The sequence below is a fragment of the Rhinolophus ferrumequinum genome, chromosome 2 (genome assembly GCF_004115265.2).
Source record: "Rhinolophus ferrumequinum isolate MPI-CBG mRhiFer1 chromosome 2, mRhiFer1_v1.p, whole genome shotgun sequence".
In the NCBI taxonomy this organism is placed as follows: Eukaryota; Metazoa; Chordata; class Mammalia; order Chiroptera; family Rhinolophidae; genus Rhinolophus; species Rhinolophus ferrumequinum.
In genome coordinates this window covers 29,406,639-29,433,408 of record NC_046285.1, presented here as the reverse complement: position 1 = coordinate 29,433,408, position 26,770 = coordinate 29,406,639, and the positions used below count along the sequence as shown (strand labels likewise).

The 26,770-nt window shown below is 38.2% G+C and overlaps 1 protein-coding gene across 8 annotated transcripts in view; it reads right to left on the bottom strand.

The window, feature by feature from the left end:
* Nucleotides 1–26,770, bottom strand: part of CMSS1 (cms1 ribosomal small subunit homolog) — a 335,684-nt gene that overhangs the window by 16,863 nt on the left and 292,051 nt on the right. For all 8 annotated transcript variants that reach the window (XM_033125717.1, XM_033125730.1, XM_033125724.1 and 5 more), the window contains 4 exons: nucleotides 17,241–17,329; nucleotides 6,375–6,446; nucleotides 4,390–4,519; nucleotides 804–863 (listed from right to left, as the gene is read on the bottom strand). In XM_033125717.1, the coding sequence (XP_032981608.1) occupies nucleotides 804–863; nucleotides 4,390–4,519; nucleotides 6,375–6,446; nucleotides 17,241–17,329 (351 nt within the window). The remainder of the gene's footprint in view (nucleotides 1–803; nucleotides 864–4,389; nucleotides 4,520–6,374; nucleotides 6,447–17,240; nucleotides 17,330–26,770) is intronic.

Genomic DNA, 26,770 nt, shown 5'->3' with positions numbered 1-26,770 from the left:
ACTTCTAATGTGCTGTAAAACACACGAGACCAAAACACAGATTCTCAAAGCCAGAGCAAAACAAGAACAAACTTAAATTAAATAAAAATTAAGATGGACCCAAAACAAAATAAAGCTTCCATTTAAAATCTATTTAAGGTAAAGGGATCAAATATGTGGTGATGGAAAGAACTGTCTCTGGGTGGTGAACATACAATGTGACATATAGATGATGTATTACAGAATTGTACACCTGAAACCTATGTAACTTTACTAACAATTGTCACCCCAATAAACTTAAAAAAAAACATCCATTTAAGGTAAAAAATTTTGATTGTAAATGTGGTTTTAAAAGTTTTTGTTTTAAAGAGACAGATCTTATTTTTTGTTGTTGTTTTTTTAAAATAAATTTTACTGGGGAATATTGGGGAACATAGCCTGCTTCTCCAGAGCCCATCAGCTCCAAGTTGCCGCCCGTGGAGGGCGCAGCTCAGCTCCAAGTCCAGTTGCCATTTTCAATCTTTAATTGCAGGGGGTGCAGTCCACCATCCCATGTGGGAATTGAACTGGCAGCCTTGTTGAGAGCTCACACTCTAACCAACTGAGCCATCCGGCCTCCCCTCCAGAAGCTCAGTGGCAGCTCATTGTCTTCAATCTAGTTGTGGGGGGCACAGCTCACTGGCCCATGTGGGAATCGAACTGGCAACCCTGCCATTCAGAGCCCATGCTATAACCAACTGAGCCATCCGGCCACCCCAGACCTTATATTTTAATGGAAAAATAACAACTTGAATAAATTTTTTAAAAAATGATAGTTTACTTACTTTCTTTTAGGTATGATGAAAGACTATGAGTCAAATCATTGGCCTTGAGGAAACAGGAGTCTAGAAATATGAGAAACACGTTTTGTAGACAATTTTGCAAACACGTAATCAAAATAGATTAAATGTAAATTATGCATTCTTGAACAAGGTTGTAAAACATTAGTGAATTAGTGAGCTCGTTATATATTTTAAAGTGTTGTCTAGTATTTGAAACAATAGCAGCAGCAACAAGTAAACTTTTAACTGTCCATAGTTTCTTAGAATAGTGAAATAAAAGCTTATTGTATCAGTCAATGGATTAATAATGAAGCATTTTATTTTCATGGACAGACAAATCCATGGACAGACAATATACAAAGGCAAAGCTGAAATAGCTAACAAACTATGTAGAGATGTTCCAACTCACTAGTCATTGTAGATGTGCAAATTAACATAGTGATTACATTTTACACACACACTGGAATGGCAACTGCTAGGAAGAAATATGTATACTACCAAGCGCAGTCAAGAATGTAGGGTGATGGAAACTCATAGGAACCGCAGATGTAAACTGGCATAGCTATTCTGGATAGTCGTAAAATTAAGATGTATACCACCCTATGACCCCACGATTACATTCCTGTGTAAATAATGGAAAGAAATTCCTGTGTGGTCTATAAAGAAGCATACATAAGTCCTAGCATTATTTGTGATCGTGGGGAACTGGAAGCAAGTAGGTGTCCATATCTGAGAAAATGGATCGCATATGAGCAATATGCGATAGCCGAAATCACGGCAACACTGTGCAGCAGTTAGAAGCACTGAAGCAGATGTACATAAAGCCATACAGACATGTCTTAACAAAGTGCTAAGTCAGGAAAGAAACAGAATGAGAGGTTTAGCACATGATTTAGATATATTGTAAAATGTACACACATAGAACGACACGACATATTTACAAGAATATATACATATTTAAAAACATATCAGCACAGAGTGAATGCCTATAGGGAAATGAATGCCTATTGGAGTGTGTATTAGGAAAGAATGGGAATAATACACGAAAATACAACAGGACATAACACAACAACACAGTAAAAGACAATGTAACACACGAAAATAAAACCAAGGGGTTTGCTCAACCAATGACAATCATGGCCTGGCAACTATGTAGTATTTTTAACTCTGTAACTAAGATGTATAAAAAAGCATCCTGTTAACCATCCTAATTCTTTCTACAAGAAGAAGTTTGTCTATAAACACAACAGAGTGCTAGGGAGTAATTACGATGACTACATTCAATGAAATTTATATTGTAACCCAGCATTTGTAACTCACATTCTGTGAGCAACAAATTTCAAAGATGTTGCCTCAGCATACTGTGCTAGAGCCTTGGATGGTCTTTAAAACTGTAACTTCCCAAGCCTGGATGTGATTAGACTCACCTGAAGAGCTTTAGGAAAGACACAGATTCCTGGGGTGGACTCCCTTTTGTGCAGTGAGTCACAATTCCCTGAGGATGAGCCTGGGAATTTGCTTTGTAAGTTCCCTGGTGACTTAGTCCAGCAAGCTAAGGCTTTTAGAAGCTCTGATCTAAAGCACACAGCAGGTGTCAGGAGCACAGCAGGGTAGCTCCATGGGACTCCTGCCTTGCAACTCTAAGTAAGTGCCCCTGTGTGAAATGAACAACGGACAGTGCACAAGAGGAATCGAAAAGCATGTTCCTGGCCCTACAGACACAAACAACCTCAAATCAAAACCAAGTTAGACACTCAGCAAACTAAACGGCAACGATATTTTAGTGTTTATAGCCACCTTACATTTACGCCCCTTCCGGAGCCTGTTCCAAATACCCTTGGCTCATCCCTCCGCTCACCCAGCACAGACTTCCCCTTGGTCCTTGGTCTAATCAGTGTGCTGACAGCATAGTTAGTGACAGGCCTTCTCTCTAAAACATTCCTGTGATGTGATGCCGCCGATCACTGTCTCAGAATGGCGTAATTTCTTAACTGAGAATGAAAATCTGTTCTTTTTGGCTAGGACAGTATTTTGTAACATACTTACAAAATGTTTGCTCCTCCTTAAACTAATCCATGACCACACATTCTTGCCTAACTGAACTCTAACACAGCAATAATATAATGGAAGCTCACTATGGAATTTAAAGGACTCCTTAAAGGTTTCTTCTGACCTGCAACTCTCTACAGTTGTGATGAATTAAAGTTTATGATGTTCCACGAGGTGACAGAGGAGCAGAGGGTCCCGTTGTCTTACCAGTCCTTCCAAAATTGAAAGTATACTCTAACAAAAAATCTAGAAGGCAAAATTGACCACCGAGCCACAGTAAAACCAAATTTCAGTTAAACCTTGAAAAGAGGCTTTGTTTTAACACTTGCTTCCTGAAAAAGAGCATTCAGGACCTAGCTCTCCTCCTCTAACTGCAGCTGAAGCCATCTGGGCTCAGTAAGTCGAAAACTCCAGATCAAGCTCATATGGAAAGGCACTCCTTCAAGTCCCTAAAGGATATTCCTTTTGGAAAAGAAACAGACAGGGGCACTCATGTCTCCAACCTGACGCACATTTTGTAAAAAAATCCTATCACAGAGGAATTATAAAAATTCAGGGAGCGGGCTGTTTTTCAGCTTCTCAAGCCTCTAGAAAACATAAAATTGTAATGGAAAAAGGAAATCAAACTGCCCTTGACGTGTTGCAAAAGCAGTAGTAGATATTCCTTACGGTCTATAAATAACTCATCTCACGCAGTGGTACACAAAGTGTTTGTGGCCTGATTTTACGCCAACATCTCTTTTCTTCAATTTCTGAACAAAAGAGCTACAGGATGTATTATAATCTTGAAATTAATTAAAATAAGTTGTTTTAAGAATTTTGCAATATCTTTTAACTTAATGTTACATACTCTACATAGATTTCAAACAATAGTAGGCTGAAGAACCTGGGGCAAGGTGTCAGCTTTGCTACAAATACAGAATTTTGTCCCTATCTTTACATAATTTGCTTTAAAAAGTCTGGGCTGAGACCCAAAACACTACCCTAAAAACAAAACCATAATTAGAAACCATCATAAGAATAACAAAACTCAGCTGCTTATTAAAGCCAACATTCTTGTCTATAAAGGATGAATAAATTAATGTTTCATATCTGTACTTTTAAATGTGTCTTATATTTATTTTTATGTAACTTCTATCTTCATTAGGGATTCTTACTTCTTGAAGAATCGCTGAAAAATATGCATACCCAACAATTAGCCTTTTAAATAAAAAATACAATTACAAATCTTTCTGCTACACTGTTACAGATACCATTTGTAGCTACAATGCTACAAATACCATTTAGCATCTTAATAAAGAAATCATCCAAGAGTTAAAACTATCAGGTTGAGAAAAGGAGTATTAGCACGGGTAAAATATGTTAATGTCTGGCTGACACACCCAGCCATAACATAAAGAAGAGAAAAGATGAATCTGTTTTGTTCCTCATCATCAGGAAAATTACTAGCAATTAACAATTGGTCCTGCTGAATAACCTCAGAATAGTAAGCAAAAAAAAAAAAAAAAAAAAAGGAAAAAACAAAGAAGCCTGGCTGTACCTGGTAGGTTAAGTTCTTCTAATTCAATCACTGAACGGTTGCTGCTGTAATAGTCCTTCATCAGCTTCTGGAGGTCTTCAGGTGTGCCTGGTTTGGGCTCTGATTTTGCAAGAATGTCAGTAATTTTCTTCTAAGACAAAAGAAGAAAGAAAAAAATGGGAAGAAAGATTTTAGAATGGTATTTGGCTTAGGATAGGTTGATTCCCTTGGCATTTAAACTGCTCATAGGTTTCAGTGATGGCAACTGTGAGTGTGAGTTCTAATAAACACACTTGAGAAAACTTGATATTTTAAAATTGGACATAACTGCTTTGAAGAATGAATGATCTAAAAGACTCCTTTTGAACTTTTAGTTTAGGACTTCTAGAAAAACTGACATTTGTCTAAAACTGACTAATACCCTATTAGTTTCTATTAAAAGTCAAGAAATCTTGTTGCTGTGGAACCCTTCTTTAAGATGATTTGTATTTCGGGGAGAGCAGAATCTTGCGAATTTGTTGCTTAACCTGGTTTTTAGGGCACTGACTCTCAGTTTGGATTTCTGGGATTAAAGTAAAAGCTGCAGGAGTAACCTAGCAAGGACTCGCTGAAAAGGGAAACTTTTAGACCCTCAATTCTCAAGTCTGGGAAGATATAGTCTTGAAGTGGCCCTTTGGAACTAGAACAGGAAATACTTTACAACATCTATTTTGATTTGGACTTATTTGTGTAGCACTTACTGAATGCTTGTAATGTACTAGGAACACACAATCGTTCATTTAGTTTTCATCATAAACTTCCGTTCTCATTTCCTTCTAATGTTTCACCGAAGATCCAGAAAGAGCCCCCGCCCTCCCCAGCTTTCCCCCCTCCTTCCACAAGATCCTCATTTCTATACCACTGCCAAGAATGGTCCAAGTTCTGTCAAATGAATTAACTTTTAAAAAGATGTCATCAGTGGGCACATTTTAGCGTGACCTCAGCCAAGGCTAAACTATCCAGCTAGAGTTCTGACCTTGAGCCACCAAGAATTTAACACTCCTGGAGGCCATTAGTGTACAAACTATCAAAGAGAAGTTCAAGTTCCTTCTTTAAGGACTTGCCAAACCTCAGCCAATTTGGCATCTCCCATCTTCCTATTTGGCCATTTGCAAGCAAAGAAAACATATGCACACACACTCTGAGTTTTCTAAAAGCTTTCTGTTAAGTAATTGGTTCGAGTCCATCTTCTTTCCTCTAATCCCAATCATATTTCCTCTGCTGACTTCAGCAGTAGATCCTTCTTGGCAGGGAGAGAATTACACTGCTGTTTTCACAACTGTGTTGGAAGGTCAAAGCTAACCACACTTTCTCCAAGTCTGAGCCATAAGCAAGTTTGTATAGGAGCAAGAGTCTTCCATATGTTCACAGGCAAGTATTAAAATGCAAGGGGAGTCTTTCGCTTTAAATTATGGTTCAGAATGTCAGTCAGAAATTCCTTATGCTACCTTCATCTGCTCATTCGTTTCTTTTTGTTAATACTCTAAGATAAAAGGCTTTTTTTTTTTTAGCATGGGTCTAACTTTAATAAGTGGAGAGTTAGAAATAACACAGGGGACTGGTTCCCCTGAGTTACCAACTTTAGCTCTGTCTCCGTAAGATAAAAGGTTTTAAAAATTGAAAAGGGTAAGGAAAGAAGGTTGGTACAGTTCTTTTCTTGGACAGAGCGAGGTGGGCTAGAGGGCAGGATAGCTCTGGGCCCCTTCTAGAATTAGAAACTTGTGTCTGACAGCCAGCCACAGTGAAAACGCAGAGTGGGTAAGAGTGATGTTTAGTGCTCTGCAAAACTGAACTAGGAATCAGAAGGATTTATTTTTAGCTCTAACAGAAATACTTATTGCAAGTGACCTTAGGAAAGTCACCAAACCTAACTGAATCTTACAATTTCTGCATCTCTAAAGCGGGGATTATAAAAATGTGAAGAAAACATGCAGGGCCACGTCATTGTAAAAAATTATTGATATTACCTTTCTCCATTTCCTGGTCTTGGTGGATTCTTCTTTTGTTTCCTTTGGTTGTATCAAGAAACATTCCTTAGGCTATAAAAAATACAAATGAGAAAACTTTCCTCTTAGCATGATGAGTTGTCAACTAATGGTACGGATCCCAAAGTATCCACTGCCATGCATGTATTCTTCAGAGTATCTTTGTAACATTCTACAAAGAGAGAGATCCTGGAAGACCCACTGTAGGCTATTACGCGGCCTGGAAAATCTTTGAACAAAGGTCAAAATGTGTGAGTCCATATATGTGTTTGGAGTGCTGGTGGAGGCTCTTAAAGATTAAAGACAGTAGCCATGTTTGTAAAATACAGACAGAAATAGATGTGATTAAAATTAAGATGCAATAAGGAAGTCTTTGACTAGTGTGACGGGTGTTTTCCGTTAACTAGCGATGTGTGAGCTTGTATTTCCAAGTCACTGGTTTATTATTTTGCTATCCATTTCTTTCCTTTTCTCAATAAGCATAGAAAATCTGAAGTAGGATATTTTTACCTATATTTTTATAAAATCAGCTGCACCAAATGGCTTACCGATCTATAGTGACTATAAAACGAACGTTTCTACTGAAGGCCTGAGCAGTCAGCACCCATGGGGGGTTTGGTGCTGCCTTGACCCTGAAATACCCTATACAGTTTAGTGCTATTTTTTACCCTGAGTCCTCTTTTTTTTTTTTAATGTAGAAAAACAGGAAATTTGGACTAAGACCTTGATTTATAAAGTAGAATGCCTCAGATTCCAAATGTATTAATCATAAGCAGGAATATAAAATGTTTCCTGTGCTGGATCTTTTATGCAACATTTTCAAACAAGTTGCCAAATAAGATATAAAGTATAAGTGAAAACGTATTCTTAGTTTTTCCTTGATTCAGTTTCCATTACAATTAGAAAGTACCAGTTTAAGCTGGTAAACTACTAACTAAAGCAAACTTGTTTCCACTGGCTCTGTTTAAAATGATTACAAATGAAGCTTTCTATTCAAGTTTGTGGACAGTCTGCAGATTAAGAATACCTATGGCCCGAAGCCAGAGAGAGAGAAATAATACTACATAATTTCTTCAGGACATGGTCCAGGACCTGCAGTTTCCAGACCCCGTTTCACTCAGTAAAGAAGTAGATTCAAAAGGCTCAAGATTAAAGTAACATGGAATCTTGAAATTTTAGCTTCTTCTCAGTTAAAACATAAAACCTGCAAAGAGCAGTTGCATCATAGCTAAAGAAAAAAGATATTACGACCTCTCTTATTTAGAAAGTTAAGCTATCTTGTGGATGTAGACACATGCCAATTTGTGCTGATACGTGCCAATTAGAAACTGGGTCAAGGCCACTAGTATGTCACAGAAGCTGCCAGATGGTCACAAGAGTCCAATTACAGAGCAGGCCAACGTTTGGCTCATGCTCCTGAGGCAACGGCCCGGATCCGATTAGCAGATCCCAAGGCATCCTGCAGTATCTGGTCACCAGTGTCAAGGTTCTGGAGAAGCACATGTAGAAACCTGTTCCATTTTCTTATTTAGCAAACCAGGGTGCTGTTGCAGAGTATGTTTAATGTGCTGGCTTATATTTATGTTAGGTTTACAAGGCCAATTAATTCAAATTCGACACAAATCTGGAAATGAGTTCGTTGATAAGGATACAGACTCTGGAAGAAAAGAAAAACTGCAATTCTGAATCATGCACAGGAGAAAAGAAACATACTTGATGACCTGCTTTAGTCAAGACAACAGCATCAGGTTTAAACGCTAGGTTCAAATTCTTAGATCATCCTAAAGGAAATGCAGTATAATATTTGTTTTCTGGGAGCAGTCACCTTAGCTGGTTGAGGTAGGGTAGTAATGAAGAAGCCAAGTTTATGGGGCCAATTTCCACACTGGTGAGATGGCTTTGTGAGGAAATATAAATCCACAGTGTTGAAAATTCCTAAACTTAGCAGCCTTATGAATGCTGATGTTTACTCTTAGAGAGACTAGGTAAAAAGATGTGTAAGACTGAGGCCAGGCCAGTTAACCATTTCTGGAAACCAATTTCAACAGTGTATGTCTTTGACAATTGATAAGTAATGACATTTCTTTATATGAAATGTAGTGATTTTAAATATGTAGCCAAAATATGCAGTTTAAATATTTAGAAGAGTCACAGTTCCCCCCAAAATATGAAATAAATTAAGCGTTTAAGTGAAGGAACTGAGGCATATTCTCAGTTTCTTAAAGTGTCAAAAATTATATTCTTTAATGATAATTCTTCTGGTTAAACGTGACAAATTAGCCTCAAAATGCCATGATACTGAAAATAAAGGAAATTGAAAAGGTATAAATCTATAAGGACCAAGAAACAAGGAAATAGGGTAACAGTAGTGGAGAGATTTTAACAACCTTGTGGAAACCAGAAAGTGATTGAAACTGGGTGGAAGTGACTTAGCAGAGAGAGAAAGCTAGCATCTGGGTTTCTGGAGAGGAGGAAACTAATTATAAGGGAGTCTGTTTGACTTGTTGTTCTTTGAAATGGGTTAGTAGTTGGAGGCACAAGGTACTATAGAGAGTGAAGGGTTTAAAAGAAAGAGACTGGCTCTTTATATTTAGAAAGATAAACTTCCCTCACACCTCCCACTGAGCTGTAACTCCTGCCCAGGCAACCAAGCAACCCTCTTATTACTGCTTCCTCTCATCTTGCTCTTCCTGGCAGCACACTGGAGGATTATTCTCTGGAGAGGACAAGAGGACCAAGAAATCAGGCACAGGGAAGGTAGGGCAGGGGTTGAGGCTCACTTTCTTTTCCCATCCCTGTTTCAAGATGTCTCATGTCGGACTTACAATACTGCAAGCAGGAGACCACTGAATTCTTCTCTGGAGAAATGAAATGGCCTAAGAGAAATGCCACAAGAGTGACATTTGAGGGTACCATACTAAAAATCTAGCTTGTTACCCTATCACTGAACTATGAAGTCCACTAATCAACAAGCCTTACTATGTACAAAAATTTTCTGACAATGTTTTAGTGTATCTTTCTTGCATATGGATAGACAAGTTCATCAGACAGCTAACAAAAGTCTCCAACATAAGAATACATGAACAACAAAAAGAAAAAGAACCCAGAGGAAAGAGGGACATTTCTTCAAAACAATTACAATTAATATTCTCAGAGTGATAAGGGAACAATTTGCACCCATGAAATAAGAACAAGATGCTATTTAAAAAATGGAGCAATCAGAAAACATTTAAATATTAAAACAAATAATAAAGTTGGAATAAAAATGTAGGAGGAAGGCTTGAAGATAAAGTAAAAGAAATCTTCCAGAAAGATTTTTAAAAATGATAAGAAAAAGTTTTAGAGATTCATCATTCCAATAAAAAGTATATATAAAAAAAGGAAGGTCATGTAAAATAGTGAGGAAGAAGTGCTCAAAGTAATAATACAAGAAAAACTTTCCAGAACTGAGGGAAACTTTGTAGAACATGAAACTCCAAATTGAAAGCCTGTTAGGTATAGAGTCTAACAAATAAGAAAAATACCCACACTAAGAAGCATCCCTGTGAAATTTTAAAACATTATAGACAAACAAAAGATTCTAAAAATTTCCAAACAGAAGAACAATAACATACAAAATACAAAGGGTCAGACCAAAAAAAAAATAGTTTCAGACCTCGCATCAGAATTACTGGATGCTAAAACTCAGTGGAACAATGCCTTCAAAATTATGAGGAAAATTTATTTGCAAATTAGACTTTTATACCTGGCCAAACTACCCATAAAGTTAAGCGTAAAATAAAAACATTTACAGATATTTAAGGTCTCAAAAAAATTATTTTCAACCCACAGATACTGAAGGCTGTATCCCAGCAAAATAAAGGGCTAAACCAAGATAAAAAAAGATATGGGATTCAGTAAATAGGGAGCCTAACCCAGGAGAGTGTTGAAGGGGAAGTAAAGAAAAGTCTCCATTGCTCAGCAGGCCCAGAGAATAACCAATTCAGAGCAGAATAGGAGTATGGAGGTCTGCAGGAAAGAACAATAAGTGATCTATTTGAGCATATGGAAAATATTATTCAGAGGCATGTGGAAGAGATGTTGAACATATGGGAACAATTAATAATAGGAACACAGCAAGCTGGGCAAATGAAAAAATGAGGTAATTATTAATACCATGAAAATAAAGAGTTGTATAAGAAAGGAGGGATGATTATAGCTTCTCCCTTTCTCAGGGTTGAACAGCATTTCCATGGTCATAATAATGAAATAATGACAACTGTTTTAACCAAAACATGATATTGTGTTGGCAGGGATGTAGCAGTTTGAGAGGGATGGGGGAGCTGGGGAGGTAGATGGAAGAGCTATGTCCTAATATGCTACCTTGGAAAGTTAATATATAGTGTCAGAAATTGATAAATCAAGAAACTGTAGAAAGTATAAGGTAGCAAATAAGAAAAACAACTAAAAGCTGAGGGTGACTGCCTCTGAGGAAAGACCTAGGGTAACAGGAGGGAAGCAGACTATTGTTTTTTCATTAAAAACCTTTAATACTGTTTGATTATTACTTTGGTAAAAAAAAAAAAAAAGATTTCAATTGCCATTTTATAACAAAAAAACAAGAATGTTCATTATAAAGAGAAAAACAATTTAGAAGCAGCTTTTTAGTTTCGTTTGAGTTTGGTCAAAAGTTACTCAATATACACCCACCAAATGTTTAAAATGAAAAGACTGTTAACCCCAAATGCTGATAAGGATATAAAGCAACCAAAAGCCTCATACACTGATGGCGGGAAGGCAAAAATGGTACTGTCGTTTTGGAAAAAGGTCTAGCAGTTTTTGTAAACCTAAACATGACTCAGCAATTTCACTCTTAGGTATTGACTCAAGAGAAATCAAAATATATGTTCACAAAAAGACTTGTATATGAATGGCAGATTGATTCCTAATAGTCCCAAACAGGAAATAGTCCCAGGTATCCACCATTGGAAAATGGATGAACAAACTGGCATATTCATATAACTGAACATTACTCAGTGTCAGGGACTGCATCGTGCCCCCACCCCCAATTCATATATAGACGTTCTAACCCCCTATGTGACTGTATTGTAGATAGGGTCTTTAAAGAGGTAGTAAAGGTTAAGTGAGATCATTTAAGGGAAAGGTCCAAATCCAACAGGACTGGTGTCATTCCATGAGAAGGCAGAGACACGAGGGATGTGTACACAGAGGAAAGACCATGTGAGGACACAGTGAGAAGGGGGCCATCTGCAAGCCCAGGAGAGAGGCCTCAGGAGAAACCAAACCTCCCAACACCTTGATCTTGGCCTTCCGGCCTCCAGAACTGTGAGAAATAAATTTCTGTTGTTTAAGCCACGCAGTCTGTGGTATTTTGTTATGGCAGCTCTGGCACAATAATACACTCAACAATTAAAAAATGAGAAAAGCCACTATACATGGACATAGATGAATCTAAATAACATGGTACTGAATAAAATAAGCCTTGAACAAAAGAGCATATCCTGTACGCTTTCATTTACATGAAATTCTAGAACAGGCAAAACTAATTTTTTGGGAAAAAACATCAGAACAGTGGCTGCCTCTGGGTTAAGGAGTTTGGAATGGTGATTGACAGGGAGGTGGAAAAAAAGGGCTCTGGGGCGATGGTGATGTACTTTATACCGTAGGGGTTTGTGTTAAGGAATTGCATGACTTTGCCAAAACTCATTGAATGGTACATTTGACATTTGTGCATTTTATTGTATGTTAACTTTAGCACAAAAGGACAAAAATAAAGATCTTTAAATATTGAACTTTTGTTAATGATGTGCATGCTGACGTGTTTGGGGGGAGTGTACTGATTTTGCAGATTACTTTGAAATGTGCCCAAAATAAGTGATGGACGGATGGACAGTGTGTCTGAACACACTGGTCATAAAATTTTGGCTTTTGAGGACGTTGAGGGTGAAAACCTACAAGTTAGAGAGGAAAATTTTATTTTATTTTATTTTTATTTATTTATTTATTTATTTATTTTTTCTGTGAATGTTATTTATTGTTGTCTTATACTAATGTCATTACTGTTTATGATAAATATTTTTTATCATTATTAGTTTCAGGTGCACAAGACAAAGTAATACTTAGACGTTTATCATTTATATCCCTCACACTGTGTCAACCCCCCACTCCCATCCACTACCCCTCTGACATTTCACACAGCCATTACATTTCCACTGTCTCTATTCCTAATGCTGTACTCCGCTTCTTGTAAGTATATACATACATATATATATATATATATATATAAAATCATAGTTGGCATTCATTATCATTCAGCTTCAGGTGCACAGCGCAGTGATCAGGCATCCACATCAACCCCGAGGTGAGAGGAAAATTTTATTGAAAACTGAAGAAGAGAGGATCTTTGTTACGTAGTGGTAGAAAGTTTAGCAATACTGTCTGCAGTTACATGAAAAGTAGAAAATGTATCTAATGCTGTGGGTTATCTAGCGAAGGAGAACCAAACAGTGCTGACGATATCACCAATTTTTTCTTGTGGCTTACAGGAAAATGCAAAACGAGGGAGTTCAGTTGGACTATCAAAGAAGTCAAGGGAATGGCTGCAAATCCATTTGTGAAGACTTCAGAAAGAACAAAAGTGGTACCTCAGAGTGCTATTTAGTCACACAAGAGCTCTTTAAATAAATTAAAGGTTTGCCTCACAGATTTTCTCAAACATGTCTCCAGGAAGCTGAAAGGGTACTGTCCTTCAGTTGTCTCAGCAGGGGCCCAAGGTAGAGAAGAGTTTATCTGGAAAAGATCTGTGTGTGTGTGCCAGCGGCAATGTTATGAGGCAGCCCTGTGGAGAGGCTCACATTTGAGGGATTGAGGCCTGTCAACAAGGAGGTGGAGCCCCCCAACCCCAGCCCATAATCTGACTGGCATCTGATGAGAGATGTAGAGCCCGAGGGAGCAGGCTAAGCCATGCCTGTGAGATAACAACAACTATGAAGCAAAGAATTTGTTATGTTTTAAGCTGCTAACGTTTGGGGGCAATGTGTTATTCAGTAATAGATTAATACATAGAGGAACAGAACTGAGACACCAGCACGGAAAGACAGACGGTAAATCAGAGAGTGGATAGGACATACTCTTCTTTTAACATCATCAAGAGTAAACTTGAAGATCAAGAGTGGGAGAGGGGTGAAATGATCAATGCTCAAACAAGGAAACAGGAAGAAAATACAACAGTAGAGAAAGGTGAGTAAGGACAGAAAGGGATAAGTACTCTTGTTGGAGATTTCTTTATGATCCAAGGAGATAAACAAAAAGCTAGCTGAAGAAAAAGAAGTCCAGTGTGGTCTCTGAGGGGGAGAGGATGGGTCATGGCACCACTGAAAATCTACTGAAGGCATCCATGAAAGTCATGAAATCCCTCCTTAGGGATTATATGTCTTAAGGGAACCATAATTACCAAGTCACTAGGGCTGGCTCTGAAATGACTGATGGTGAGGAGGGAAGAGGGTGATGCAATCTCTAGGAGGAGGGGAATTCATCATTTATTTTGGAAGCAATATCTGGAAAAAAAAGAGAACTGTTGGCAAATCTTTACACTCACATTACTAAGGAGGCCACGATGGTTATTTAGATGTGAAAGCGTTGCTAGAGATGATGTAGTTGCAGGGGAAAAAAAACTTTTATAAAGTTATAAATCTGCTTCGAATACTGGACAGATGAGAGGTATAGAGTCAGTAACGGAAATGCGAGGTCGGCTATGGCACAGGAAGGAACACTGCCCAGCTCAACAGATACTGTCACCTGGTGCAACGGAAGCCGACATGTATATGACAGCTGGCAGCATAAGGTCAGGCAGTTCCTGTGCAAACATTACAAACAACAACAACAACAAACTGAAAGAACAGCAAAGAGATTAAGCTAGTGAAAAAAATGAAAAATGTAAATGCAGCATAAAATATCTTTTCTTTTTTGATCCAGGGGAAAATGCAATTACTATTAAACAACAAACATCCAGTCACATCTACCACATGAGTCAAACGCTTAGCACCCTGCCAGGCACTGTTGTAAACACAAAAACACCCTGGCTCCAAGATGCTCATGAACTAGCTAGAGACTCGAGCTTGATGAGTAAACAAGTAGAAGAAGATTCAAGAAAGGACAGTCTGCCTGATAAGGAGGATGTCTTTGGGGGTGGTGAGACGAAGTCCAGAGGGAGGAGAGCAGCTGGAGAGAGAACGGGGAGCCCACAGAGGAGTCAGAGGGGCTGTGTGAGCAGTTAGGGTGAAGGAAGAGAGACCCCCGGTCTGAATGCCAAGGTCGGAAAAACTTTCAAAGAGGGGGCTGGAGGAGGGACACTGGGACACCAGGGTCCAAGAGATGTCTGCAGGCAGCAGGGTAAGGATGGCACAGAAGCTGGGACACAAAAGGCTGAGATGGAAAGAGTGGTGAGAAAACTGGGGAATAGGGCTATCGTCATCCATTCCTTCACTTCACTAACGGCACAACTAATGAATGCCGTTCAGGGCAAGATCCTGTGCAAGGTGCTGTAAAAATGCAGGTAAACTCTGCGTTCAAGGTGTTCAGAGTGGTGGGGGAGACCAGGGAGCTAGATGGGGAACTCTCATAGGAGGGAGAGGGGCACAGGAGACTTCCAGAATTCTCTGGTTCAGGAAATGAGGAGAGGCTTAGAGCACCTAGGATTTGACTTCTTTACAGCAACTTGGTAGTGAAAGAAATTAGAGCCAAGAGGATGGTGGTGAAAATGGGCCATAAAAATTAAAGCTTTTGTAATTTTTTTTCTTAGCCGAAAATAGTAATGGTATGTCACCAACAAAGCAGATGAGGACATAGCGAATCCCATTTTTCCGAGTTGAAAGAGAAAGGACAGGTGAAAAGGAAAGTGGAAGTAGCAGCATCCTCAGAACCTGGCTCTCAGCCCACCAAGTGGGCCATGACCCCGGGACCCATCTCTCTGAGCCTCAAGTAATTTGTCAGATAGGGTACCTTGTACTTCACAGGGCAGCATGACGGTTACGGGAGGATTACAGGTGGCTTTGCACAGGTGGTAAGTGCTCAATAAACGGTCTTTATTATTGTTGAAACCAGAGCTACTGAAAGATAGGCGAATGCTCACAGAAATGAAGAAGGTATTTAACTTTTTCCTCTCCCATTTCCCCCTCTTCTTCCTATGGTTCTCTGCCCTTTATCTACCATGCTGGTTGTGGGAAAAGAAGAGCCATGGAGGATGGAGCTAAAAATAGGAAATTTAGCAATGCAGACGGCTCCACGAATGAAGACAGGGAAGATGCAGGCTTGGGCAAGTCTATTAATGCAAACTTCTTTCACTAATGAGTCCTGAAAATGTGAGCAGGTAGCGAGAAGAATATCAAGGGAGAAAGGAAGAAAAAAGAAAGCCAATGGGGTATGAAGAAGAATATTTGGAAACAAGTTCTGCAGGTAGGCACTGATGAGAGGGAAAGGTCAAAGGAGGCAGGACGAAGGTGTGGTTAGTGGGCTACGTTACTGTAAAATTACACCCCACCTTGGTGAAGTAAATCGAAAAGCTAAGAATATTAACCTGTGTCTTTGACAGAATGAACTAAAACTGATAGAGGGACTTTGAGCAAAATAGTTAATGGTTGGACAGAAAACCAAGATGATTATATATTAAATACAGAGGGTGCCAAAAAATGTATACACATTTTAAGAAAGGAAAAAACTGTATTAAAATTGTAATACTTAATATATACTGATAACAAAAGATGAACACAAGTCATGTGTATACATGTTTTTGGCACCCCCGGTATGTATATCTTTCTGCTTTCCTCTTCCCACAAAGAAAAAATAATGAATACAATAAAAAAGACGAAATATATTTCACTATAATAATTAACACTTCAGTGCTTATTCTTTTTGCCAACTATTGTTGAAAGTGCTTGACAAGCATTCATTATTTACTACCCACTGCAACTTTGTGAGGAAAATACAATTTCTTTCACCATTTTACCAATAAGGAGACAGAGGCACAGAGTGTAATTTGCCTAAAGTCTCACGGCTTGTAAGTAACCATTATGCAAAACTGCTTCTCACAATTATCCTCAACCTGGTCACAAACTTTGGGTAGCATCACCGTCTAGTGAAATGAGTTTAGGGCCACTTATAATGAGACCACACATCCTTACTACCCAGATGATAACTTTGGAGTGATAGTAGATAGTCCCCTAAAAATGACACTCGGTTACCAATCAAGTCTAAGGAACACATAACGTGAAAAAGCTGCAAATGGATGTGAGTGAGTGAGTGAGTGAGTGAGTAGGAAGATTGAAAAGGAAATAAAAGGCCATAGGTCCAGGAAACAAAAGTTTACCAAATGGCCATTTGTGGTACTATGAAGGCAGCAAATCCAGTGATGAGAATTCACACAATGGACCTTGACGCTGGGTAGCCTGAGGCCCTGGGAGCCTGCTGGCAGCAGGCATGGCACTGTGATCATGTGTTGGTGTGTGTGTGGGAATCTTGCACATCTTTATGAAATCTGTCTCCTTCTAGGCACGATACATAAAATAATAAGACTGGAGATTTGGTGAAAATGTGACACAAAAATCTAAGATGCCATTATTGTAAAAATACATTTATATTGTAAAAAAAAAAAATGTTAGGGGAAAAAGTGGACTTTGCTTGTTTATAATGAAGTATGGCTTGTTTATAACAAAGCATGGCTTTGTCAAAGGCAGAGAAGGTAAAAGTTTCCCTGCAATCCCACCAGCAAATGTTAGACACAGGGATGCTGTAGAGGGTATAAGAGGCTGATTGCAGAAGCCAGCAGTGTGACTCTCTCACAACGACTGTCACCTGTTTGGTTTTCTTTGATGGGGCAGGAGCCGGAGCTGTCTTCTGCTGCTTCATTTCTGTGTCTCCTCCTCCTTCATCACCTGATGCTTCTAGAAAATATAAAGTTTAAAAATTAGAAAAGTCTCTCTTTCCCTCTTCCCCCCAACCTTTGTTACCATTGCTAGTACAATCTTGGTACCACCTTTCTAGAAGGTTCTATCCTTTGACTTAGTAATTCTACCTATAGGAAGCTGAATTTAAGGAAATGATCCAAAATGAAGATAGAGATTTCAGCACCAAGATGGCAGTCTTATCTATAAAACTGCACAATTGAAGATTATCCAGATGTCTAACATTTGAGGATGTTCAATTATGGAACACTCACACTGATTTCACAGATACCAAACTCCTCATTTTCAGATTAAAAAAACTGCTGCTTAGTGGGGTGAACTATTTCGCCCCAAGTCACACACTTGGGAGCCCGGATCTATTTGAGTACAAAGTCTTCCCCATAAGTGATACTGCCCGCCCGGAGAGCTAGCCAGCTCTTGACACTGGGTACTGAGCCCAGGGGGAATGTTAAGAGATTGGGACAAAAGGATTATAGGTCATGAGAAATTCTTACTTGAATTTTTAAAATCTTTCAACACTGGAAAAGAGAAATTCTTACTCCAAGAATCAAGAAAAAAATAAATGTTTTAACAGTTTTCCTGTTTATAAAGCTCTCTTGAAGAAACGTGACAACCATAAGTTTTTTACTTTCCCCAGTGCCATCCTGTCTTCCAGATTACAGTGGTTTCTCTTTATAAATACATTTTTGAATCTTTGAAAGGCTCTACTCATTCTCTTTGAGTTTTCTCTATATATCTCAAAGTCAGCTCAAAATATGAATTTCTGAGCAACCTTGGTCAGAATTCATATTTAGTTCCAAATTAACCCATTTAGTAGTCTTGTTAGCTCACTGTGATGATTGATTTTATGTGTCAACTTGATTGGGGCACAGGGTGCCCAGATATTTGGTCAAACATTATTCTGGTTGTTTCTGTGAGGGTGTTTTTGGATGAAATTAACATTTGTATGGGTAGAAGGAATAAAACAGATTGCCCTCCCTAATGTGGGAGGGTCTCATCCAATCAGATGAAGGCCAGAAAAGGTTGACCCTCCTCTGAGTAAAAGAATTTTTCCTGCCTTTGGACTTGAATCGAAACATGGGCTCTTCCTGGATCTGGAGCCTGCCAGCCCTTAGATTGGAACTGTACCATCAGCTCTTCTGGTTCTCAGGCCTTCTGACTAGGATTGGAACTAAACAATTGGCTCTTCTGGGTCTCCAGCTTGCCAATTCACCCTGCAGACCTTGGGGCTTGCCAATGTCTATTACTGCATGAGCCAATTCCTTATTTTATATCTATCTATATCTATCTAAGTATATATAGGTATAGACAGATATATAGATATTTATTTCCTATAAGTTCTGTTTTTTTTCTGGAGAACCCTTATTAATATACATACTTTCAACTGTATAGCATGAGAAAAAGGACTCTGCCTAATGAGTAGTAGCAGGTAGGCGATTAACAAAGATATTTAAATGAGCAATTAAGTTGGCATTAAGAGTATTTAGAAAATTCCTTCTGGGAAGATAATAGCAGTCATATTCCCCCCACTTTCTTTTGCTAAATACAGCTGAAAAATCCTAGATTTTATATATAAAAACAAACATAGAAAGTCTCTGAAAGGTGGAGAGAAGAAGGCAAACCTGCTAGGAACTTTGGGGCTCAATGAACAACATAGGGGTGAGGTCCTTGGGTTTTCTTTTTGCCTCATTATCTCAGACTTGAAACTTAAGACGCAGCAATTTGAAAATGCCAATTAGGGAACAGACAAAAAAGGCCCCCTAATCACTCTAAAATTTATGTAGAATGGCAAAGGAACTAAAATAGTTAAAGCAATTATGAAAAAGAATAACCAAGTGGGAGAAACTAGTTTATGCAATTTCAAGACTTATTATATAGCTACAGTAATCAAGCCTGCGTGGTATTAGCATAGGGATAGACACGTAGATGAATGGAATAGAATACAGACCCAGACAGACACAAATATGCCCATCTGACTTTTGCCAAATATGCAAAAGCAATTCAATGAAGCAATTCAACCCTTTCAACAAATGTGAAAACAATCCACAGGCAAAAAAATTAATCCCTACCTAAGTTTCATGCCTTACACAAAAACTAATTCGAAATGGATCACAGACTTAAATGTAAAATTTAAAACTATAAAACCTTTAGGGGGACAAAAAAGAAAATTCTTAGGCTCTAGAGTTAGGCAAAGAGTACACCAAAAGAACAATCAATAAAAGGAATAATTAATAAGTTAGACTTTATCAAAATTGAAAATGTCTGCTTTGCAAAGACCCTGTTAAGAGGATGAAAAAGCAAGATACAGAATGGGAGAAATATTTCCAAACCACATATTCAACAAAGGACCAAAGGACAGACTAGTATCTAGACAACATAAAACATTCTCAAAACTCAGCACTAAAAAAACCAAACAATGGAATTAGGAAATGGCAAAAGATGTGAATGGATATTTCACTGAAGAGGATATACTATGGTAAATAAGTATATCAAAATATGTTTGACATCCTGAATCACCAGGGAAATGCAAATTAAAACTATTAGATATTACAATAAACCTATAATGGCTAACATTAAAAAAATAGCACCAATACCAAATGCTGGTGAGGATGCAGAGACACTGGATCACTCATACACTGCAGTGGAACGTAAAACGGTACAGCCACTTCCATTCCATAAATGGGAAATAGTCTGGCAGTTTCTTAAAAGAACTAAACATGCAACACAGCTGCTGCACTCCTGAGCATTTATCCCAAAGAAATGAAAACTTAGGTTTATATGACAACCTGTATACAAATGTTTACAGCATCTTTATTTGTTATTTATAATAGCCAAAAAAACTGGAAACAACCCAGATGTCTTTCAATGGGTAAATGGTGAAGCAAACTGTGTACTTTCCATACCACAGAATACTAATCAGCAATAAAAAGGAATGAACTATTGATACACACAACCTAGATTAATCTCCAGGCAATGGGTGTGGCTACAAAAGAACAAGAAAGCTTCTTGTGGGATAGAAATGTTCTGTACCCTAACTGCATCAGCGTCCATATCCTTGTTGGATATTGTCCTATAGTTTCACAAGTTGTTACCATCGAGAGAATCTGGGGAAAGGGGACTTGTGATTGATCGTTCTGTATTGTTGTTGTTGTTTTTTTTTTACAACTGCATGTGAATTTACAATCATTTTAAAATAAAGAGTTTAATTAAAAAAAATGTCTTTAAAGAAAATCTGTTTTCTTTTTCAGGAAGCCCAAAATTAGATGCCGGAAAAGCTAACAGGTGTGTGGCTGGCTGTGGACCACACACATATGTCACTGCAGTCCTGACTCGGAAAGCCAGGAGGCAGCTGCGTTCAGAGAACCAGAGTCAAGCCAGGGAGCCTCTGATGGAGCCTTAAAAAAAAAAAAAAGATGGGGGGAAAAAAAGGCTAAGGTCCAGGGTGGCCAGATAAAATACACGATGCCTTGGTAAATTTGAATTTCATATAAACACTGAATAATTTTTTAGTATATGTAAGTCCCAACTATTGCCTGGGGAATATCAAGATTTTTCATTCTTTATGTGAAATTCAAATTTAATGGGTTGTTGTGTATTTTTATTGGCTAAATCTGGCAGCCCTACCTGGGGAATATTCTTCCCCAGAAAAGGCCAACTTCAATTGTGTGAAATTTCTTATATTGGCTGCTATTCACCGGGCCCCCTTTTTCTTAACATCCTCCAACTTATCTTTATCTGGGATCCTTTGGGTAAGCCTTTGCTAGGACAACACAGCCCTCCTTTCTTCCTCTCGTCTGCACTTGTACACTTATTGCACCTTGTAAATCAGCACGTGATCTTATCCTTCCTCACGGTGTGTGCTGGTATTGCATAAATGTTAGGCTTTCTCTCCATCTCCACTGCAAACAGTTTGAGGGGACCCATGAGTACCTCAAGTACCTGTCCCAGTGTTGATTAAAAGTAAAAGTATTCCCCCACACCTATTGCTTCATTTCCTTTATATTATAAAATACATATTCTCTGTGTAAAACATGAAACCCCTTACAAAAATCTTCTATCCTTTTCTTAGCTTTAAAAATAAGATTAAAAGGATGAAATACAAATAAACAACTGTCAGGATCAAAACCATAAATATTTAAAAATCAAACAATGCTCTTAAAAAAAAATTCTGAATTCTGTGTTCCTCCATTGTCCAGAATCTGATAACTGAAGAGGACAGTATGTATTTAAGCAATCTAGTTGAAAATAACATATTTTTAAAGGTATGCAACTCTTATACAATAAAAACCCATGAGAAATATTTAAATACCTTGTTAATCAAATGCTCTAAATCTGAGTGACTTCTTGTTCCAAAAAATTATTTCATCTGAAATCTTTTAACATATAAAATGAGATCATCTCATAGCACCATACGTTGACTATATTTGTTGTTTCTTTAGTCTGTGATGCTTTTGATTCCAAAAACTGCTTTTCTGAAATAAGGATGTTAGTTCTGCGATTTCCATTAAGAGAATACTAAACGTATGGAGACCCAGGCTAGACCCAGGTCCCTCTAGAATGACTGGCCTTTGAGGAGGTTCAGCCAGGCCTGTGCCACTCGATCTCAGTGGTTGGTTCAGGCCACAGAGTGGAGCCACCAAGATGGTGCTGCCATCTCCAAATCCCTGAAAGTCTACAAAACAAACAAACAAACAACCCCCCCTCCCCCACCAGATGGGTTTGGTTGAACTCTTCCAAAAGAAGAGTCAAGTACACTGTCCTTTTAAAATATATGGCAAAAAGAGCAAGCTAAAATAAAAGGTCTTCTCTTTCCCTCTATCCCTGCCTTCGTCCTCTTTAGGAGAAACATCAGAGGTCCAATTTCCCAGCGATTTCCTTAATCCTCAAAGTACTTGCTTGCATGAACCCTTTCTAGGCTCTGGGAGGGACCCTGGCATCGCATTATACAGTCAAGTTTTCTTTAAAAATTTGCAAAGAGAAGGTATTTTAACCACAATACGAATATATTAAAACCAATGTCTATTTCCAGTAAGAATTCTCTTGTCACATATCCCCTAGTGAGTGATGTTGGAATGGGAGCGAGCATTTTGGGGGATCCAGTTAGAGGAAGTGGGTTGAACATACATTTTATTTGAATGTAATGGGATATTATGTGGTTCCCAATCATATAGCCTATAGTTAAATTATTGCTAGCTGTCCTAGTGGAGGAACGCTTCCAGGAAAACTACCACCCTATGCTAACCAGACACCCTGACACAAAGTGAGCGGGGCCAGATGTTGTAAATGATGACACAAATGTGCCTGTAGCATCCAGCCCTAGAACTATGTGGGAAGCAGAGAAGCCAGGTTGGGGAAATATGAAACCAGAGCTAGTCAGTAGAAAATTCTTCCAAACATCAAAAATGTAAAACTGTAAGCAGAGAATTCGGTTCCCATTTTCGCCTATTCAAAAAAATGGAAGGTCTTTCCTGCAGGAATACAGTAGATGGTGCATTTTACATAGTTTTAAAGAAACCATATTTTTAAATTTCTTATTGGAAGGAGTGAGTAAAATAAAAATTTTCAGAATTCCTGTGTTTGTAGCAGTTCTGTTTTGATTTCTTATTTAAAATAACTTCTTTTATATCTAATTTTGTATCGGTAATTTTGTATTCTTTTTCTGAGAGACGGCCCCCCCCCCAAAATTGCATAAGCTTCAGGCCTCACAAAAACCTAGATCTGCCCTAGATAGCAACCTGTTAAACTCTCTTATTAGTTCTCATAGTGTCTCAACAAAACAAACTACTGAAACAACAACATGGATAAGTTTCACAAGCATGATGCTAAGCAAAAGAAGACAGATTCAAGAGGCTACAAAATGTGTGATTCCATTTATTTAACACTCTGGAAAAAGCAAAATCATAGGACAAAAAACAGATCAGTAGTTACTGAGCACTACAGATGGGGGACCTCTGGGGAGTGAGGGCCTGTTTTATCACTTGTTTTGGTTGTACAACTGTATGTATTAATCAATATTTATAGGACTGCACATTAAAAAGGGTTAATTTTAATATATGTAAACTATTCCTCAATAAACCGGACTTAAAAAAATAATAATAGGGGGCGGCTGGATGGCTCAGTTCGTTAGAGCGCGAGTTCTTAACAACAAGGTTACCGGTTCGATTCCCACATGGGCCAGGGAACTGCACCCTCCACAACTAGATTAAAAACAACAGCTTGAGCTTGGAGCTGAGCCACTGGTGGGCGACCGGTTGGCTCAGTGGTTAGAGCACGTTGCTCTTAACACCAAGGTCATGGGTTTGATTCCCACATGGAGCAGTGAGCTGCGCCCTCTCCCCCCACCACCCCCCGCCACACACAACTAGATTGAAAAACAATGACTTGACATCCTGGAAAAACACACTGCTACCCAATATTTCCCAATTAAAAAAAAATAATGGAAGCTAACTTTCATAAACAATGTGTAGCACTTGCCCATGTAACACAACTAATAATCGACAGAGGTGGGATTAGAATCCCAGAGACTTATCCTGGAGTCCAAATATTAACCCTCAACTGCCCTGCATGGAAAGATGTCCCCTACAGCTTAATGCCTTTCCTTTCATTACTTGTTTGCTAGGAGGGGTTTTTCTTTAATATCAGAAATATATGTTAAATTTAATGCAATTCTTTTTGGTTTTGCATTTATTGAGATAATCCTATGTTTTTTCCCTCCTATAATCTGTTAATGTGGTGAATTGTAAAAACTGGTGGTTATTCCCTAGGACAAATCCCAACTGGTCATGACATACTTCTTTTTAAATAATATTTTGTTTTTGGGTTAACATTTTATGTAGAATTGTTTTCATCAATGTTCAAAAGTCAGATTGACACAATTTTCCTTTCTAGTACTGTTCTTTGTCTAGTTTAGGTCTTGAGGTGATATTACCTTCAAAAAAGAATTAGGAAATGTCTCTTCGTTTTCGCCTCTGAAATAGTTGTATATGGTTGAAATTATCTGTTCCTTGATATTTGGTAAGATCTGTCAGTAAAATAAGCAGAGTGTAGTATTTTTTTTTGGTGAGTATGTTTTAACAAATGCTTCAATTTCTTATGGTAATATGATTATTCAGGTTTTTATATTTATTTTAACTCAGTTTTTGTAAGTGATATTTTTCTACATAATTGGCTATCTTCTTTGAACTTTTCAAATTCATAGGCGAGAGTTGATCATTATATGTAGCTATGTCCCCTTTTTCTTTTCTCTCAGTTTTTTTTATTTGTATCTTTTTTCTTGCTTAAGCTTGGACAGGATTTTCTTTTAAATAAAAAAAAAACCCAGGTTCTGCATTTATAGATACTTTGTGTAGCTTCTTTGATTTCTATTATACTAATTACTGTTCTTTACTTTCTTTAGGTTCATTCTATCGATTTTCTAATTTTTGTAGTTGGATATTTAGCCTACTAAATTTTCCTTTTTCTTCTTCCTTTAATTAGAAAATTAAATTTTAAATTTTCTAATGTTATAAGCATTAAAGATATATATTCCCTCTAAATATAACTTAAGCTGAAGACCCTACCTTTTAATACTGTAGTTTTGATACTATAGCATTTTCACTATCATTTAATTCTAAATATTTTTAAAGTTTCCATAATGATATTGCTTTGACAAATGAGTTAGTTATTTAGAAGTGTTTTTTTAAATTTCCAAATAGACCTTTTAAAGTTCTCTTGTTTGTATTGTGGTTAGAAAAATGGTCATCCTGCATACCAATGCTTTCAGATTTGTTAAGACTTGCTTTCTTTTCTAGCACAAAGATCAGCAAACATTTTAGGTAAAGGTCTATATAGTAAATAGGTGTAGGGTTTGCAGAGCAATTAGGTCTGTCAGTAACTACTCAACTCTCCTGTGCAAAAGCAGCCCTAGACAATATGCAAATGAAGGGGCGTGGCTACGTTCTGCTAAACTTTATTTATAGAAACACACCCTGGCTGGATGTGGTCAATGGGCCAAAGTCTGCCAACCCCTAACCTAGAATATAATCAATTTTTAAAAACGTTTCCAAGTTTTTCTGAATGGAATGTATAGTTTCTAATTGTTAGGTGCAGAGTTCTATAATACATGAGTATGATCATACGTTAACTTAATTATGGTTTTCAAATCTGTTATGTTTATGAATTTTTATGTTTTATCTATCAATTACTGACATGGATAGTAACACCTCCTACTCTTATTTAGAATTTATCCATGTTTATTAGTAAATCTACCCATTTTCATGTATACATCTCATAAGTATATTAGGTGCATGTGAGCTTAGAATTGTTACAACTTCCTGTTGGTTGAATTGTTCTTTTTATCATCATGTTGTGACCAAGTTTTTCAAAATCCTTCATGTGTAATTTAGTTCAATTTCACTTATCGGGGGTGGGGTGTTCTACATTTCTAGAGGTGGTCGGCTGTTCTCTGAGCAATCTACCTGTACACCGAACACTAACGCTGGAGACAGAGCTGTACTGCAACAGTCTAAAGTATTTTGCTAAAATTACTCATCCCTAGGAGCCAGAATGTTTTATTTGGCCAGGAAAGGCAGGGCTGGGAACGACTCTTCGAGAACCACGTTCCCAGCTCATTAAGGGAGTCCCGGCAGCATCACTGACAAAGAACACAATTCCCACATCCAAAGAACAGGACCCTGTGAAGTATGAACTCAGTGAAGGTCCTGAAGCCAAGCCAGAAAAACTGATGAACACAGGGCAGGGGAGAGTAGAGCGGGGAGAAGAGGAGAGAGGCGCAGAGGGGAGGAACTTGCCGTTAGAGGCACAGCAATGAAAGCAGCAGCTCTCAATTCTGACTGCACTTCTACTGACCATAGTCATGCTTCGTCCTTTCTTGCTTCTGCACACTTTTCAAAATAATTACTACAGCTATGCCCTGACCAAACAATAAGGGCTAATTATCAATTAGGCCACACCAGAAATAATTGTATGGTTTCTAAGTGTATCTCATTTGCTCTAACTGTTCAGAATGCCACCTCTCCCTTTCTCCTTGTCATCTCTGCTCTCCTATCACAATCTTACCCCTTCTTCTAAAATTCAACTCAAGTTTCACCTCCTCTGTAAAGACCTTCCAAAAGTAGAAATAAGGCTGTCTTAGGGCTATAATCTGGCCAGTAGTCGCAATTTTCAGTGAGAAATGAAAATGTGGAGAAAAGGAGACCAGATCTAGTGTGCAAGTGAAGAACTCAGTGGTAGGTGGCAGAAGAAGCAGAAAACCCAAGGCCCAGCCTGTGGTGCCCAATCCAGGGCCTCTGGTTGCTTTGAGGGCGCTGCTCAGAGAAGCTTGGGCAGGTTCAGTACTCAATCTCCTGGCCTTTTCTGGCCACGCAGTCCCAGGCCGAGGTGTGTGGACTCTCCACGCCTTCCACAGGCGTGTGGTGGTTC